The following is a 16,216-nucleotide window of genomic DNA, read 5'->3' on the forward strand; positions in this document are numbered from 1 at the left end:
GTAGGTGCAATGAAGTGATCATGGCCCTGGCACAGAAATTTATCTATGAAATCCATGCTGACCACAAAATCCATGGTGCAGTGCAATTCTGATCGAAATACATTTGCAGGGAAACTTCCCAGGCCTGTGTTATTTCACACAGGAGGTTGGACAGTGTGCAAATGAGAGAAGTCAGAAGCCATAGAAGCAATCGAGAGTTTTCTTCTACCCACAAATCCTAAGTGCCAGATTATGCATCAGTGGAAGCATCTCTATTTCACCCTGAACAAATGAAATTCATTGGCACCTCTCAAAACTCAAAAACAAGCTCATTTTTAAAAAATCAGTGATAACTGTTTTCTCTGAAACATACCTGTAGCTGATTAGGGAAGTTCATATTTAAGCTCCAGTGCATTGAGTTTAAATTATAAGAAGACAAAGCTTCACTGCTTACAGATTAATTCACTTGTGAGGCCTCTTGTAAAAAACAGGGCCAACATCTGCTGCACAAAATAAGGCAGTGGTATCAATGGTTTGGTTCTCCTATAGAGATCTAGTTAGGATGACTAAAGCAGAGGTAAACAACATGGTGGCTTCCAGATCTTTTGGACTACAATGCCCATCATCCACAGTTAGGATGGCCAATGCTTAGGGATGATAGGAGTTGTAGTCCACAGAAACTGAAGGGCACCACAGTGGCTTCCCATGGACCAGAGAAATCCATCTATAATACTCCTTACATTTAGAAATGAATAACTTGGAACAGAACTACTTGGAAGTCCAGAGATTTTCCCAGATACTCAGCAAGACTGTATCCGTCTTGCCCAGAGATGAGCCAGGTAAGTATGACATTTTTCTTCCCAAACATACTGCTCTGTACAATATTTCATTGCATGTGCCATTGACTCTAAGCATTCTTTAAAACTGTATTTGAACCACTTGTTTGGACTGGTTTTTGTATACCGCTTTATGAAACATTGGATTTCTGGGGAAAGCAGCTTATAAATCTATTAAAAATAAACTTCTTCAGAATTGGGGGGAAATATGTCACCGTGGCGCTGTGAGTTAAACCAAAGAGTCTACGACTTGCCGATCAGAACATCGGCGGTTCGAATCCCCGCAACGGGGTGAGCTCCCGTTGCTCGGTCCCTGCTCCTGCCAACCTAACAGTTTGAAAGCACGTCAAAGTGCAAGTAGATAATAGGTACCACTCCGGCGGGAAGGTAAATGGTGTTTCCGTGCGCTGCTCTGGTTCGCCAGAAGCGGCTTAGTCATGCTGGCCACATGACCTGGAAGCTGTACGCCGGCTCCCTCGGCCAGTAAAGCGAGATGAGCGCCACAAACCCAGAGTTGGTCATGACTGGACCTAATGGTCAGGGGTCTCTTTACCTTTACCTATGTATACCGTAAGGACAATAGCAGTTCTCCTACTGCCCATTCTATTCCCAAATGGGATAGTTGTCGCATTGTGAAGGAACAGCAGGTTTTTGTCAAGCTGTGTGTCACTGTGGTTCGTCTTCGGAGGAGGAACTCACTTGACTGTCCTTGGTAAGTCACCGAATTTATCAGTCCTTTCCACACCTGTGGCAATATTTTAACTTTTCCATCACTTTTGCCCTCTTTCCCTTCTCCGGCTGTCATTTACTTTGCAATGAGAATTTACTATAAACGGTATTTGAAATCCTAGCCAGAGCTGAATTGTGCAAACCCATTTTGCAGCTTTCTTCTCTTCTCAATAACACTGGAAAGTTAGGGGTGGACGGAGATTTCTTTTCCTTAGTCTAGGTCCTTGTGACAGTATTGGGGGGGAAATAGATCAAAATAGCCTTGGTGGCTGAGCCATTGGATGCAAAAGATGGTAAAAAAATAAAACTGAGCTGTAATGTCACTGTAAGTAAAACAGAAGTTGTCCTATTACCCATACTAATCCCATATGGGATAGTTGTCAATGGCCTTGTGAAGGAACAGCAGGTTTTTGTACAGCTTTGTGTCACTGTGGTATGTCTTCGGCGGAGGGACCCACCTGACTGTCACAGGTAAGTCACTGAATTTATCACAACCCTTTCCATACCTGTGACTATATTCTAACTTTTCCATCATTTTTGCCCTCTTTTCCTTCTCTGACTGTAAAGCTGACTTTAGGGTTTCTGTTGTTTAGTTTACAATGAGCCTTTCATAGAAACTGTATTTGTAATCCTAGCCAGAGCAGGATGTTGCAAACCCATTTTACATGCCTCTTCTCTCCTCAATAACACTGGGAAATTATTGGTGGGTCATTGTGACAATCTTTGAAAATGTTTCTATCAAATTCCCCTTCCCGGCTAACCTTGACATAATCTTACTGTTGGGTGCAAAAGATGGCAGAGAAGTAAATTTGAGTTGTAGTGTTCCTTCCAGGTACCCAATAAGATTTATGAGGAAGGTTGAATCAGTTTCTAATGGTGCTCCAAAATCCATATTACTGCAAGAGACCAACCAAAATGTAATAAATTAGTGTGGAGAATCTCAGCTTTCCAGACCATTCTGGAGAACTGATGAACTTGCAGACTGCCCTGTGACATTTGGGCTGGGTTTATAAATGTATAGTCCTACTGTAGATTTCTGAATTTTTCTTAGGAACTAATGTGGCTCTCTTTACTTTTTCTACTGTGGGTCTCCCTATCTAAAATCATAGAACAGATTCTGTTCAAAAGAACTGTTTTTTGTTTTGTCAAACTCAGTATTCCACAGGCGCAGGCTCCCAAACGACTTTTAAAATAAAAATCTGAAGATGTTCAACATTTTGTTGATAGTTAAATGTAGCCATGTAAAATGTAAACCACAGTCTACATATTTCAGCAAAACTGAATGGGTTTTTAGGAAAAAGTTGAAGTGAGGGTTTTGCAAGAAGGCTAAGAGAGATCTAAACTGATATATCTAGAATCAGACCACCTGAGATTTAAGGGGCACGATGGAATCAAATGCAACAAGCTTCATTTTTTAACTGAAATAGAGGCACAGCAGGAGAGAGAATTAACCAATTTCCCTATTTCTTTGGTCTCAATTCTCACACCCTAAACTTAATGTCGGTCTCACTGGAGGGAACATACGTGGGTACTTTTCTTCCTTTGTTCAATTTTTCATTTGCAAATATAAAAGGAAGGAGCAAAGCTAAAAACACTAGGTTGTATCTAATACTAGTCCTGCTTGGAATAAACCAATTGCAGGCATAAAAGACTTACGTTCACTCATTTCTTTTTGGATTAAAACTGAGTTGCATGCTACCCAGCTGGCACTGGCAATAAGAATATTCCATTAATACTAATGTAAATATAAATATAGGCAGATTTACAAATAGGTATATAAATGATACTGATCATTATAAGCCAAGCATTAAAAGGGAGAAAGTCCAGGGAGCTCTTCAGACCGCTGTGGCACCTTCAGACCCAGAGGGGCTTAACAATCAATTTGTCTCCCATGGGAATTCTAGGAATTGTAGCTCTGTGATGGGAATAGAGGGATCCTAAAATCTCTCCGCAACCTTTCCAAACTACCGTTCCCAGAGTTCTTTGGGGGAAGCCATGACTATTTAGAGTGCTTTGGTCCTATTTTAAATGGGTTGTGCAAATGGGTCTATACAAAGAGGGGTAAATCTGCTTGGAAATGTGTGCATGTTGGGGAGAAAGATGGTGAACGTGAACTGATTTGAAAACATGGGAAACGGAACTTAAGCCCAGAAAAATAAGAAACTAAAATTGACCAATTACCGTAACGTATATCTGTTACCTGACTACAACACTTGCCAATAGGATGCCTTATTCAGAGGTGCTTTGCTGGCAATGGTTGAAATATTATTATTATTATTATTATTATTATTAATAAAAACCCATGCTCCTATTCTGCTTTCCGCTAACATATGAGAAGGGGACAGAGCCATCCACTAACATATGAGAAGGGGACAGAGTTTTCTCTGATTTACCGCACCCAACTGAGGTCTCCCCTGGCTTAAAATTCATTCCAGATGGCTGTGGGACCTTCTGAACAGTGTGAGGCAGTTGGCAGCGAGGGGAAGGGGGAACCAGAGAAAAACATCTCCCCCTTTTTATGTTAAAAAAATAATAATAACTGGAAGGGATTTCACCTCAGTGATTTTTACTCTCCAGATTCAGAGTTAAGACTTGTTTACAGAAGTGAAATGCTGTCTTTCCCCTCTATATGGCTGTGCCAACAATCAAAAGTGGCTGTTGCTTGGACTCCCAAATGGGCAGAGTGCTGCTGCACTCTGTTCATGCTTGTGAGCTTCCCATGGACACCCAGTTGATCGCTGTGAGAGCAGAATGGAGGACTAGATGGGCCATTGCAACCCTGATCCAGCAGACCTCTTATTTTCTGATGCTCTTCGAGGCCATTTTGCAATACCCGTTGCCATGGATCAAAAGCACAGAGAGGGCTGTTGCTCTCAAAATCTTTTTGCAAGCTTCCAATAGACACAAGGTTGACTGCTATGAGCACAGTGTCCCAAGCCAGTTGGGCTTCTCACCTGATCCAGAAGGGCTCATCTTATTGACTTTAAAATATTTATGTGCAATGAAAGTTCACCCCCTCTGAGAGCAAACAGGGTGCTTTATTGATCTTTCCTTTGCTATGGCAGTCAGTATAAACATGTGGGTCATTTCCCCAGAAGAACTTGTGATTTTGAACAATCCTTTGTACAGTGGTACCTCTGGTTACGTACTTAATTCATTCCGGATGTCCATACTTAACCTGAAACTGTTCTTAACCTGAAGCACCACTTTAGCTAATGGGGCCTCCTAATGCTGCCGCACTGCCGGAGCACATTTTCTGTTCTCATCCTGAAGCAAAGCACTTAACCCGAGGTAATATTTCTGGGTTAGCAGAGTCTGTAACCTGAAGCGTATGAAACCTGAAGCGTATGTAACCTGAGGCACCTCTGTACTTACGAACAAGTGACCAGTCCAAATTGTGCATTGATCTTGTCCACTCCTGACCATGTCAGGGATGGGGTAACATAGTAACCCTCTACCTTTGCCCGGATGCTGTGACTCCAGAAATCATGCATAATGGGGCTGTCACCGATTGGAGAGACACAGATTCTACATCCCTGCTTTATGCTGACTGGCAGCACTTGCACAGTTATGGGATAGGGAGATCTGAACAGCTTCCTTCTTCTTTCTTTGGCCGAGTAAGATTGTCTTCCATAAACACAGTTTTAAAAGTGAGTCTGTAAGTGACTGTGGAGGCCAATTCTGGATCCACAAGTCCTTCCACAGTGGAGACATGGGTTTCCGGGCGGGCGTTGGTCATGGTGAGGGTTTGCCGAGCGTGCCTTCCTCTTAGCGTGTTTCTCCCTTTCGTTCTGAGTTCGAGCATCTTCAAAGTCCACAACACCTTTGGTAAAAGCTGGTCTCCAACTGGAGTGCTCGCAGGCCAATGCTTCCCAGTTGTCGGTTATTATACAGTGGTACCTCGGGTTACATACACTTTAGGTTACATACACTTCAGGTTACAGACTCTGCTAACCCAGAAATAGTACCTCGGGTTAAGAACTGTGCTTCAGGATAAGAACAGAAATCGTGCAGCAGCGGTGCAGAGGCAGCAGGAGGCCCCATTAGCTAAAGTGGTGCTTCAGGTTAAGAACAGTTTCAGGTTAAGAACAGACCTCCAGAACGAATTAAGTTCTTAAGCCAAGGTACAACTATACTACATGTTTTTATATTTGCCTTGAGAGTCTTTAAATCTCTTTTGTTGACCACCAGCATTGCACTTCCCATTTTTAAGTTCAGAATAGCATACAGTGGTACCTCCAGTTGCAAACAGTTGGATCCCAAGGAATTCACTACTGGAGGTGCAGCTACTGCGCATGTGCATGGCACCGTTTAGCCCTTCTGCGCATGCGCGCATGGTGAAACCCGGAAATATACTTCTGGGTTTGCTGTGTACATATCCCGAAGGATACATAACCGGAGATCAACGTAAGTAGAGGTACCACTGTAGTTGCTTTGGAAGACGATAATCAGGCATCAGCACAACATGATCAGTACAACTTTGCTTCTTCCAGTACACTGGCCTGTCTTCCCAAATGATGTGTAAAATTTGACAGCAGCTCTTTAGTGTCTATGGCGTTCTAGATGTAGATATTCCTAACTGGACTGATGCAGTCTAAACTCTTCCTCTCACAGATCACCACAGTTCAAACATGCCAAGAATGCCTATGTTGCTTCATAGACCATAATATATTTTGCATGGGCTGAAACATGTGTTTGTTGCACGACAACATTTTTGGTTGCTATAAAGGAATACGACCTGGTCCTCCTGGGCCTTTTTCATAGAATCATAAAGAGCTGTAAGACATTGTGTAGGACACTTTCAGCTCAAGGTATAGTTTCCAGATAGTCAAATGTCCTTACAAAACATTTCAGGACACAACTTTGGGGAATAGAGTCAGATAGTACTTCCTTTATGAAATCAAATAAATTATTATATGTGTCAAATATTTAATACCCCATGAGACACGACACTTAACCAGCTTTCCCCTTGACTTCCAGGTCAGCCAACAGTACCTCCAACAGTGAACGTCTTCCCACCATCCCCAGAAGAACTGAAGAGCTCAGACAAAGCCACCGCGGTGTGTCTCATGGATGGCTTTTACCCAGGCGTTGTCCAAGTTACCTGGCAGGCTGATGGCGCCACCATCTCCTCTGGGGTGGAGACAACCACGCCCACCAAGCTGAATGACAAGTACGCGGCCAGCAGCTACCTCAGCATGAAAAAGTCCGACTGGGAGAGCTATGAGACAGTCACCTGCAAAGTGACGCATGATGGGAAGACCGTTGAGAAGGTGGTGAGGAGATTGGACTGTGCCTAAAGGCTGGATGGGTCTGATGAGTTCCTCGTGCCTCCAGAAGCCGAGAAGAAAGAGTCCTTTCATGTTCAAGGGGGCCAAGTTTATTCTCTGATTTCCTCTAATGCTACGTTGATCCATCAAGTCTGGTTTCCTTCCTATGTCGTTCCCCTCCCCACACCTCCTCCCTTCCTCTTCTCCCTGGAATCTCCTTTGTATGTTGGCTTATAATGTTAGCAAATTAATAAAATGTCATACATTTCACCAGTGTTTTTTCTTGACCAACTTATTTATTCCATCTCCTTCAAGGAGGTTATATTCATGGTTTCCTGTACTATTACAGAAGGAAGTGTGCTGTTACTCTGGAGATCAGGCAGGGTTCTCTATATGCAGTGCTTTTTTCTGTGGGGACGCAGGGGGACGCATACCCCTAACCATTTTGTGAATCTAATGGGAGAAGAAAAAAAAATTAGTTTCTTCTCTAGCACATTGAATCGTCTGTTCCATTGCTACCCCCAATGGCCGCCTTTTGTCCATTTACTGTGTTTATTTTTCTCAAATTGAACTATAAAATGGTGATTTTCTTGAGTCAAAATGAGAGTGCCTCTAAACATTTTTTTAAAAATTAAAAAGCACTGTCTATATGTGACCTGTGATCCTTTCCAATGAGCAGTGCTTTATCTAAACAGGTTCCAGTGCTAGAGGAGCAGAGCTACATAATGGCTCAGCAACCTTTTTAGTATTATTATTGTGATCAACTGACCCTTTCAATTGCTTTTTTTTATGAATTAGCTTCCTTTGCCCAGTGGAAGTTGTCTGGTTGTCATTCCACTCCATGATTCATTACAGGTGGTCTTTCAAACATTCCCAAACATTGCCACTGGTCTGCCATCTTCTTCAAGCCACAATATGGAGAGTGGTCCATTTGGGTCCATAGGTACAAATGGAGCCCTGGTCCACCAACCCTGGTCCACCAACCTCAGTGTCCTCAGGAAGACCCAACCTGCCTGCCTTCTGTACAACCATTCAACAGATGGCTCTGCCTCTACTTGGCTCTAGCCCTACTTTCCACCCAATCAGGTTCATTGCTCTGATTGCTTTGGGGAGGCAATATGAAGAGCCGATAGCCTCCAGTGAATGAAAGTCATAGGTTTCCCTGAAGAATAGGATAAATTCTTTTAAAAACTGCTTTAAGTATGTCTAACTGCTTCTGAAGACCATGTGGAATGATTGGCATAAGAACAGTATACCTGAAGGAGCGTCTCCACCCCCATCGTTCAGCCCAGACACTGAGGTCCAGCTCCAAGTGCCTTCTGGTGGTTCCCTGCCTGCAAGAAGTGAGGTTACAGGGAACCCATCAGAGGCCTTCTCAGTAGTGGCACCCGTTCTGTGGAACACCCTCCCATCAGATGTCAAGGAAATAAACAACTATCTGACTTTTAGAAGACATCTGAAGGCAGCCCTGTTTAGGGAAGTTTTTAATGTCTGATGTTTCATCGCTTTTATTATTAATAATAATATTCTGTTGGGAGCCGCCCAGAGTGGAAAGCCCAGCCAGATGGGCGGTGTATAAATAAATTATTATTATTATTATTATTATTGCAATGACATACTGAAAAAAAGTGACCTGCTTACTGTGCTAGCATAAATCCTGGTTAATAATAATAATAATAATAATAATAATAATAATAATAATAATAATTCCCGGACACCACTTTGGTACTTCCTCTTTCCCCATTTTTAGAATGAAAGGTAACTCCTGAACAGAGATATGAAAACCTACAAGAAGAAAAGTGGAAAAATTGAGGAAACTCATTTCCCCAGAAATATTTCCAAGTTGTTCTTTCCCCCTATTTATTTTCCCCAAAATTGAAAGGAAAACCACAAAAATTGGTAGGGGGACAATTTTTTTCCATATTTTTCCCCAGGTCTTCACATCTCTAGTGCTTCTGATGTAAATGTCCACCTCATCTGTTATCCTGTTTCCCACAGCTGGTAGTCGGGTAACCTTCAGGGACAGCCAGGTATGCTTCCAGGAAGCCCACAAGAAGGCAACCCTGAGGAACTCTACATTAGTTGCTAGCAGTGGGCACTTCTACATGTAAATGAGAAGACAAATTTCCTCCCTCATCAGCCTTCTCCCTCCCCTGTTTTTCTCACATCCACACTGCTCCATGACAAAACCCTTCCACCCCAAAAGAGATACCCATTCGCTTCATTTTGATACATCAAAATAAGAGAGGGTCTCCAACTTTAATTTCTGAGTGTCGGCTTAAAATATCAGCCTACTGTTGACATCCACAGGAGACTACAGAACCCATGATACAGTGCAACTGTGATCAAAATACACCTCCACAGAAACATCCCAGGGAATGGAAGCCAGAACCACCACAGCAGAGGCAAATAACAAAGCATAGGTTCCAGCGTTTCTCTAATCAAAACAGGGACATCCTATTCCACAAGAGTTATTTTACTATTAATATCCTTCCCATCTGACTGGGTTGACCCAGCTACTCAAGGCAGCTTCCAACATATATAAAAGCATAATAAAACATTGAAGATTTTTTAAAGAAAACCTTCCCTATACAAGGCTGCCATAAGATGGAACCGCGGGTTGGATAACTCAATTCCCTCCAACATTTCTCTGATGAAAATAGGGATGTCCTAAGGAAAAGGGGCCCCTTCATGGATCACTGCCTTGTCATGGCAAAGGGGCTGGAATAACTCAGAGAAGCTATGAGCTATGCCATGCAGGGCCACCCAAGACGGACAGGTCATAGCCGAGAATTTAGGCTAATTGTGATCCACCTGGAGAAGGAACTGGCAATCCACTCCAGTATTTTGCCAAGGAAACTCCATGGACATAAAAAAGGAGTAGCTTTGAGAAGAAAGTGAGAGTTTCCAAGGCATGCCCAGGTACATGGGATCATGGAGAGTCAAACACAATTAAGATGACTAAACAACAACAACAAAAGGAAAAGGAATACATTCTGGGATCAAAGCGGAAATCGGGACAGCTTCTGTAAATCCAGGGCTGTCCCTTAGAGAGACTGACAACATTATTTTTAAGGTATTTTAAATGGTTTCTCAAAGGGTTAAGAAGTCATACTAGCTGCTCATTACAGGTAAGTTCCTATGTATAGTCAAAGAAATGGTTCAATGCCTTGAGTTAATTTATAAGAAACTTTTGCAGCATAGATAAAACTTCACTGTCTGTGTGATCTCTTCTAAGAAACAATTTCTTCATTAACTGGATGTGTTACTGTTTCCCAGAAAGGTAAGGTTGCCTGACTAATTCATTCTTTGGGAATTCTGATGCAAGCTGATATGATCATTGGCCCCATGGACGAAGGTGCAAATTAGTCATCTTTGGATTCTGTGTTTCTCCAAATTTTGCGATACAGTTCTTAGCTTAAAAAAATCAAGGATCTGCATCTTAGCATCAAATCTGTTTTCAGAAATGCATGATTTGAGAGAAATATGTATATTGGGAAAAATACGTTCAAAATCAACCATGTTTGTGGCAAATTAAATAACAATAGCAATTGTAGATTAATGTGGGAAGGGGACCAAAGGGACTTACAAATGGAAATGGATTTATGAATGAATATGGATCTATGAATGGACATGGACAGGAAATAAACTGACCCATTCATCCCTACCACTGGAAAATTGGTTGGATAAAGGACTTCATCTAACATACTCCCTGCATCCAAGAACAGACTGTCTGGGCAATGGAAGATCTACAACCAGGAAGATTTACAAAGAGTCATGTACCGGTATTTTAAAAATAACTGTCATGGTTTGATAACAGGACCTTATCATTGTCACCCCAGAGATAGGTTTGTTTTGTTTTTTTCAAAACAGAAATGCACCATTGCCTACAACTTCTTTGGAAACAGTACAATATTCTTTTAGAAAATGCATACCATTGTTTATTGCCCACTGTCAGGTCCTGTGGCGAGAATGGGGAAACATTTTGGCCCTATGGACATGACTGGAATCCCAGCTCCTGCCAATACAAGTCAGCATGGTCAATGGTCAATGATGATGGAAGTCATAGTCAAGCAAGATTGGGGGGGGCAGGTCTGCCTACTCCTCCCAGATGGACTGGGGTTCTGTACCATTTCACACCTGTGGGGGAGCAGGTTTTTGTACAGCCGTGTGTCACTGTGGTGGGTCTTCGGAGGAGGAACCCACTTGACTGTCACAGGTAAGTCACCAAATTTATCCTGAATCTTTCTGTACCTATTGCAATGTTCTAATATTTCCATCATTTTTTGCCTTCTTTTCATTCTCTGGTTCTTGATTGACTTTTGGGCTTTTCATATTATCTCTACGCTGATTCTTTCATAGGGACTGTTGAATTGTTAAAAAACCAGGCAGTGGGTTAAAAAAAATCCTATTTGCTGCATGTAGAAACAAAGATGGATCGGTTTAATCCTACTTCTCGGGTGGTGGGGTGTGTCAATGAAATGTCTCTAGAAACTCTGTCAGTCTTTCCCACTGGGCGGAAATTATGTTCGAAAACTGAGTTTGAGTTGTGGCATCTCCTATACAACTGGATTACATCTGATGGGATTCACTGATTCTGCTATTAAGAATCCTGACTGTGAATGAACAAAAATAGAGTAAAATAGATACAGTAGTTTATAAACTTGCAACAAGCTCTTTTTAAATATTCACTGAGAGTTTCCATCTAGATTTTACTTTAATGATAGAAACTATGCAATGGTTTTTCCAAAGTTGAACTGAGTTTTGTGAATGACACTTCATCAAAATGAAATGGTAGATCTTATTCTCCTTTTTTGGGGTGGGGGGTTTATTCTGAGAAATGCAATCCAAAATCTATATCAATAGCACTGTTGATGTCTATGCAACTGCACTGGAAGAAGTAGACTATGAATTTTAGCCTTTCGCAGTGACTTTAGCGAGATTGTAGGAAAAGAACCACTTTATTGAGTGCATACAAGTGCATGCAAAACCAAGATATTAGACTCTGGGATGCCATAGATTTTAAAGACACCCAATTGTTCAAATTGTCATGTCACCCTCTAAGACACTCTAAGACATCTAGATGAAATCAGTCTTGAAGATAGAAATCAGAAGCCTATTATAACTATAAGAGAATACAGGTGCCTGATGGCCACCATCAAAGCCGATTTCACAGATGTATCAGTTTTTTCACATGTTGACTTGAATCCGCATGAACTAAGTATTTGATCTCAGAGCTAATTCCTCTGGGGCATGCTATTTTAAAGATCTGATATTCTAAAGTAGGCTGGGTATAGAAGGCATTGGAGTCCAAGCATCCTTTCTGAGAAAGGTTCGCTGGAACTATTTTTGAGCTTCCACAATGTCACCACATTGAATTATTTTCAAAGAGGTTTCTCCAAGAGAAACTCTTCTTAGATTGCACCCAGAATTGTCCATCAGTTCATTGCAAGGATGGGACAACCTGTGACTCCTCCAGATTTTTCTGGGCTGCAGCTCGCAATAAACCTGGCCATTAGCCGTGCTGGCCAAAACTATGGAGAATTGAGTCCAACTACTCAAAACAGGTTCCCCCTGTTTTGATAGACTCAGTTTTTTTAGGGAGAATGTCTTCTTCCAGAATATATTAGTGATTCCATGGCAGGAGTAAGTGGCAGAATCCAACCATTCCAATGCATTTACTGGAATCGAGTCAACATATATATATATTTTTAAAAATACATCTATTTGGGAAAACCCTGCTATAACGTATAGTATTCTCTTACAATTCTGTGTGATACCAAAGCTAATTCCTCTAAGACATCCTATTTTAAAGATCTGATCTTCTAAGAAGGGCTGAGAATGTGGTCAGTGGCGATGAGATTATGATAACAGATTACTAATTCACAAGAGCTCAGCCCATCATCCCCATTTGTCCCTAGTTACCAGTGATAGGTATGGTTGTCTGATGTCTGTTCCTGGTCAATGTTTCCTGCATTTGTCCACATAATAACTTTGGGAGATGCCTTATTGAACAGTTGGATGTGAAACCCGTGGCCCTCCAAACATTGTTGAGCTCCAGCTCCTCTCAGCTGCAAATGCTTAGAGATTATGGGAGTCATAGCCCAACCACATCAGAATAACCAGAGATTTCACATCCCAGTATGAGAGTATTCAGTGTTCAATGATTCAGCTTCCTCCGCTGTAGAAGTTAGAGTTATGGATGGATGTATCTTGTGCCCATATAAGTACATTGGTCTTGATTTATAGAAGTACAACAAAGTTGGCCAGGGGGGTGGTATAAGTGAGAAAAATATGAGGAAAAACTTGAAGAAACTGTGTCTGTTTAGCTGGGACAAGAAAAAGCTGAGCTGGGGTATAAAGAACAATATCTGAAAGGCTATCACCCAGAAGAGGACAACAGCCTGTTCTCTGGTGCCCCAAAGGGCAGATCCAATTAAGTTTGCAGAAAGATAAGCTTCTAGTTGGTGAGACAAGTTTAGCAACACCAACCAGTTATGTAGAGGGTTTCTGATTTGTTGACCATCATAAAGGGGATGATGATGTAATTACCTATAAAGATGGTGGGTCTTCAAGTGTAGGCTGGACAGAGTTCTGCTGAGATCACTCTAGCTCTGGATCTCCTGCAGCAAGCAGGATGTTGGACTAGGTAACCTGCAGGAGCCCTTCCATAATTCCTCATTCTCTATGGCTCTCCAACTCTATGATTCTATAGACTTACACTCCATGCAGTGCTCAGCTTGCCGCATTAACCCATTAAGCAACTATGGAAGCATATATTGAATCACCCACTGACTAGGCAGTGGAAGCTGGTCCATTTGGGTCAATAGGGTGCTACCCTATCAACCTCAATGTGCCCTCAGCCAGCGCTCACATGACTGCTTTCTTACTTGCAACCACTACGGGGGTGGCCCTGGCTGTCAGCTTTTCCTCCTTAGTCTCAGTGTTGCTCTTCTAGTACTCAGCAGGGAAGAGGATGGGGACAAAATTAGAATGTGTTGGCTTCGCCTGTCACTGGTTCCAGCTCTACCTAACATTGGTCTCCCTTGCTTTCTGCTGCACCAATCCCAATAGGCATCACTGTAATGAAGGCAGGTTCTCAGCATATATCTAAGCAGAAGAGTATATTTAAGCAAGCCTTCTACAAATTAAATTAATCCAGCAGGCAGATTGTCCAGCAATGTGCAATGGTGAGGAACAAGGGAAATGGCTTGGCCAGCAATGGGGTGTTCCAATGAGTGTCTGCCAATTCTTATTTCTGAGCCCCTGAGGGTAAGTTAGACTCAGTGTCATATATCAGTCCAAAAGGAAGAACAGGGTGCTTCTGAAACACACTCTGATTACAGCACAACCAGGACCTACACACTGAGGACTGGGAGACAGCCTTCCCAAACTAGAAGACATGACTTCCAGAGGCCTTTGTTTTTTAAACAAGGAAATAGGATCCGATTGCAATTCCTTTATGAAATCAAATAAATTACGCAATCCCATATGTCTCTATTATATAATATTCCTCTGAGACACGACACTTAACCAGCTTTCCCCTTGACTTCCAGGTCAGCCAACAGTACCTCCAACAGTGAACGTCTTCCCACCATCCCCAGAAGAACTGAAGAGCTCAGACAAAGCCACCGCGGTGTGTCTCATGGATGGCTTTTACCCAGGCGTTGTCCAAGTTACCTGGCAGGCTGATGGCGCCACCATCTCCTCTGGGGTGGAGACAACCACGCCCACCAAGCTGAATGACAAGTACGCGGCCAGCAGCTACCTCAGCATGAAAAAGTCCGACTGGGAGAGCTATGAGACAGTCACCTGCAAAGTGACGCATGATGGGAAGACCGTTGAGAAGGTGGTGAGGAGATTGGACTGTGCCTAAAGGCTGGATGGGTCTGATGAGTTCCTCGTGCCTCCAGCAGCCGAGAAGAAAGAGTCCTTTCATGTTCAAGGGGGCCAAGTTTATTCTCTGATTTCCTCTAATGCTACGTTGATCCATCAAGTCTGTTTTCTTTCCTATGTCGTTCCCCTCCCCACACCTCCTCCCTTCCTCTTCTCCCTGGAATCTCCTTTGTATGTTGGCTTATAATGTTAGCAAATTAATAAAATGTCATACATTTCACCGGTGTGATTTCTTCACCCACTCATTTATTCCATCTCCTTCAAACAGGTTGTGTTCATGGTTTCCTGTCATATTACACTCTGTGCTACACAGAATGAAGTGTGCTGTTACTCAGCCAAAATGCACTCAGCTCAGGTCGACGGCTGGTAGCAGCAGTGATAAAAGCAGTGTGATTTCATGGGAATGTAGGAAGCAGCCTTCTCCTAAGTCTGCCCATTGGTCCATCTAGGTGGGCATTTTCTACACTGGTGGGCTGTGGCTTTCCTGGAGATCAGGCAGGGTTTTCTCTTAGTCCCACCTACCAATTCAGCTCCTGGGAAATGGAAAAGGTGGATTTGGGATCAGGATGCATCCCAGAATCATTTCGGGGGAGGGGGTATTTCAAACATTCCCAAACATCCCTTCCAATCTGACATGTTATTCCTTCAACTCAGTGGAGCACTTGTTGCATTCAGGATGTTGCCTGAAGGCTGAATGAGTCCATTGTGGGCCTCATGCTTCCATCATGGTCCTTCCTTCTTCCAAGGGACCAAGTCTATCCTCTGATTTCCACTAATGCTACTTTTATCCATTAAAGTCTGGTTTCCTTCCTATGTCGTTCCCCTCCCTACAGCCCTCCCTTCCAAGTCTCCCTTGAGCCCCCTTTGTCTGTTGGCTTCGAATGTCAACACATTACAGTAATAAAATTTCGTACATTTCACTGACATCATTTCTTTACTAAGTGACTTTTCCCCGTAAGCAAGTTGATTTACAGCAATAACAACCACACATTCCTACTTTGTGGGAAGAAACATTCCCTTACTCAGCCAAAATATTCCCTGTCTGCTCCTTAGTATATTTGGAAGCTCAATTCCTACAGCATTGCTTTAGAAACAGGGAAAGAAATTGTACCAGGCCCTACTGCAGCTAAAGGATGGTCCAATGGAAGAGGAGCAAAGCCATAGCTGATTAGCAGAGCACCTCCTTTGCATGCAGAAGGTCTCTGTTTCAATCCCCAACACTATCTCCCAGGAGAGCTGGGAATGTCCACAGTCTGAAACACTGGCAGTCAGTATGGACAGTACTGAAAGAGATACACCAATGGTTTGACTTGGTTGAAGGCAGCATCCTGTTTAAAAGGAGATTGGTTGGGTCCAGGCTTCATTCCAAGGAATCCCCTGACACTTGATTTCACACACACACACACAACCAGGTGTGACCTGGAGGGGAGATGCAACACAGGTATGGCAGGGCTGTTTTGCCAAGCAGTTAGCCCCACCCCCTTGAGGTCATGTGACTCTCCCAGC

At 42.7% G+C, this 16,216-nt stretch overlaps 2 protein-coding genes across 11 annotated transcripts in view; both read left to right on the plus strand.

Moving 5' to 3' along the window:
• LOC309359588 (immunoglobulin lambda-1 light chain-like) overlaps window positions 1-7,084 on the plus strand; it is a 109,639-nt gene extending 102,555 nt beyond the window's left edge. For 4 of the 5 annotated variants that reach the window (XM_081893492.1, XM_081893491.1, XM_081893494.1 and 1 more), the window contains exons 3-4: window positions 1,490-1,527; window positions 6,525-7,084. In XM_081893492.1, the coding sequence (XP_081749618.1) occupies window positions 1,490-1,527; window positions 6,525-6,844 (358 nt within the window). In that variant the 3' untranslated portion in view covers window positions 6,845-7,084. Of the gene's footprint in view, window positions 1-1,489; window positions 1,528-1,977; window positions 2,016-6,524 lie in introns of all 5 variants that reach the window. The other variant, XM_081893493.1, reaches the window with a different exon arrangement.
• The window catches only part of LOC309359597 (immunoglobulin lambda-1 light chain-like), a 106,420-nt gene extending 91,490 nt beyond the window's left edge, over window positions 1-14,930 (plus strand). For all 6 annotated transcript variants that reach the window (XM_081893509.1, XM_081893505.1, XM_081893508.1 and 3 more), the window contains exons 3-4: window positions 10,996-11,033; window positions 14,371-14,930. In XM_081893509.1, the coding sequence (XP_081749635.1) occupies window positions 10,996-11,033; window positions 14,371-14,690 (358 nt within the window). In that variant the 3' untranslated portion in view covers window positions 14,691-14,930. The remainder of the gene's footprint in view (window positions 1-10,995; window positions 11,034-14,370) is intronic.
• The last annotated feature ends 1,286 nt before the right edge of the window (window positions 14,931-16,216 follow it).

This window comes from Podarcis melisellensis (genome assembly GCF_964234715.1).
Source record: "Podarcis melisellensis genome assembly, chromosome: 16".
Taxonomy (NCBI): Eukaryota; Metazoa; Chordata; class Lepidosauria; order Squamata; family Lacertidae; genus Podarcis; species Podarcis melisellensis.